The sequence below is a fragment of the Sinocyclocheilus anshuiensis genome, unplaced genomic scaffold (assembly GCF_001515605.1).
Source record: "Sinocyclocheilus anshuiensis isolate Anshui unplaced genomic scaffold, SAMN03320099.WGS_v1.1 scaffold585, whole genome shotgun sequence".
Lineage (NCBI taxonomy): Eukaryota > Metazoa > Chordata > Actinopteri > Cypriniformes > Cyprinidae > Sinocyclocheilus > Sinocyclocheilus anshuiensis.
In genome coordinates this window covers 15,759-18,403 of record NW_015539861.1, presented here as the reverse complement: position 1 = coordinate 18,403, position 2,645 = coordinate 15,759, and the positions used below count along the sequence as shown (strand labels likewise).

The window sequence follows — 2,645 nt, the reverse complement described above, 5'->3', positions numbered from 1 at the left end:
TGAGAGTGATAATGAAAACATTTTAGTTATAGTTATTAGGGCTGGGTTTTTCTTCAAATTTCACAATTCGATTCAATATCGATTATTTTAGATATATATCAGGTACAGGACATGGCATATTTTCTCAAGGAAAAAAAAATCTCTCAACTAATGCTGTAAAATATACCCGAGAGTCAATAATATTTTTGGAAGGTTGAAATTTGCTGATTTGTATACAAACACTTAAAATATACTCAAAGGTTTTGTAATATTAAAAGGTTATAATACTAACTTTAAATTACATAATTATATTTCTACTCAAATTCGTTTTTTTGAAATGTAAACATTTAAATGGTGGCTGTCACAAAAACTTAGCAGATTTATTCAAACAAACTATATATATTGAAGAACCATAAAAAATGATAATGAATATGTTATACGGTGCATATTTAGCAAAAAGCTCCTCTCTAGAGTTAACTGAAAACGTGACAATGTTTACAAGCGATTGTCATCTTTCCGCATTTTAAAAACACTGATTGAGCAATAACATGAGACAGGAGACGGGTTTAACACCTTCGGATGTTCATTCATGTTTATTTCATGCTGTAACTGCTGTTAAAGCAGAGGAGACGATCAGTTCACAGCGATCTGTCACTCCACATTAAACAGCGCCAAAATGCCATTTAATATTTGAATATTGCAATAAAATGGACAGAATTTGAAATCTGAGACTTTGTTTCATATCAAAAGTAACACTTTATTGGATGGGAGCCACGCTACAATGTTCCGTTCATTATCTGACAGGTGAGACAAATTGATTCTTGAGATTTATGAATCGATATGGTTTCACAAAAATGAGAATCGATTAAAATCGAGAAATCGATATTTTTTTTTACCCAGCCCTACTAGTATCTAATACTCACATTTTGTCCTGAGTCTTTTCCAGTCCGTAGGCTAAAGCAGCAGCCGTCGGCTCGTTAATAACACGAAGCACATTCAAACCAGCAATCTGTCCGGCGTCCTTGGTTGCCTATAAACACACCAGACATTAAAGACAGTCAATTATAAACAGATATTAAAGATAGATCCCTCAAAGCTGGTTCACAATGTTCTCAACATGAGCGAATAATGAGACCTGTCAGATGCACAGAGAGTTGGGTTAATCTAGTAGAATGAGAAATCTGTGTCACACCTGTCTCTGAGAGTCGTTGAAGTAAGCAGGTACGGTAATAACAGCGTTCTTCACCGCATGACCCAGGTAGTTCTCTGAAAACAGACAAGCAGTGGTTTGATGGAGCTTATGATCATGTGTAGGGGTGGCGATATACCGGTTAACCTGGTAGAGATCAGGGGTGGGAGAAAAAAAATCGATTCTCCGATGCATCGCGATTCTGAGCTTGGTTTTTTTTTTTTCCCGCAAATGGCACGTGTGTGCGCTAGAGACGCAGTGGGCTTCATTGCACAGAATTAGCGCTTTGAGACACGTGCGCATTGCTTGACAGTGTGTGCTTCCCCCCGCCGTGTTTTACTTTAGATATGCATTCATGCCGTTTGGAATGCAGTACTATTAGATGCACAAAACTCGCGCACTGACAGACTTTCACGTGCGCTTTGTGTTTGTTGTCCTGAAGCTTGATCGAGGCTGCGGTTAAATGCACTTGCATATACTTTTATATGAAATTGATGTGTATACAGTCAGTTATGTTTTCAGAGCAGGACAGAACATCTGATATATCGAAATAGATCTGTGCAATAATGCGGAGGAAAAAAGAAAACCCCGTAACTAGCCAATTGTCTGTGAACTTTCGGATACTTAAAGAACACTTATATGAAATAAGTAATTGTTTTAAAAAGTAGTCTGCTTATATAATAAAAAGTAGTAAATTTTGCACAAATTAAATTTGATATAAAATTTCTATGAAAATATAGCCATGTGCAGTAATATTGAAAATGTGACGCATCTTGATATTGAGTTGATAATCGTAATTGAATTGAATCGTGAAACCAGTGAAGATTCACAGCCCTATTTTTAAAACGGCAGTACTGACTTACAGAGATTCCAACTATAAACAAAAAGCATAGAAACCGCAATTTTGGTTAAAATGTAAAGTTGTAAAATTTTGCACAGCAGAAGAATTAATTAGGAAAAAATGTAGATCAAGAATCGTTTTGGAATCGGATCGTGAAGTGCCTAAAGATTCCCACCTCTAGTAGAGATTGTGGACTATTGTCTCTGTCGCAGTTACACACTCACGTGACGTTGCTGTGCTAACTGGTCACGAAAACTTATCGTTTGCACGTGTTTTTTTAGCATTGCGGTTTAAAAACAAGTGATTTTAAGCCGTTGAAATGCAATCAGCAGTGAAAGAGAACTGTGCTGGAGAGTTGAACAGTTATTTTTGCCGCTTTATATGCCTAGAACAGTTAAATACACGCACTTGCATGTGTCAAAATGCCCGTCTTTGCAAGTATCCTCGTAAAAACAGTAATTTCGGTCTTAAGTAAAAGCAAACAGCCGAGAAAGAGAACACGTGTAACAGTATAATGGATCCGTGCAGCTCTTAAAGTGACAGTAGTCTAATATTCCTGCTGTCTGTCATTCATGTTAAATAGAAAATCTCTCGCTGCTCTCGACTAAATCACTTTTGTAAATTTAATAAGAATAT

The 2,645-nt window shown here is 36.4% G+C and overlaps 1 protein-coding gene and 1 long non-coding RNA gene across 2 annotated transcripts in view; one reads left to right on the top strand and one right to left on the bottom strand.

Moving 5' to 3' along the window:
• Positions 1–2,606, top strand: part of LOC107684918 (uncharacterized) — a 16,618-nt gene extending 14,012 nt beyond the window's left edge. Inside the window, exon 3 of the long non-coding RNA XR_001633901.1 lies at positions 2,466–2,606. This is a non-coding gene — a long non-coding RNA (uncharacterized LOC107684918). The remainder of the gene's footprint in view (positions 1–2,465) is intronic.
• The window catches only part of LOC107684916 (stress-70 protein, mitochondrial-like), a 21,745-nt gene that overhangs the window by 16,403 nt on the left and 2,697 nt on the right, over positions 1–2,645 (bottom strand). The window contains exons 5-6 of the mRNA XM_016481297.1: positions 1,172–1,245; positions 903–1,009 (exon numbers count right to left, since the gene is read on the bottom strand). Of these exons, the coding sequence (XP_016336783.1) occupies positions 903–1,009; positions 1,172–1,245 (181 nt within the window). The remainder of the gene's footprint in view (positions 1–902; positions 1,010–1,171; positions 1,246–2,645) is intronic.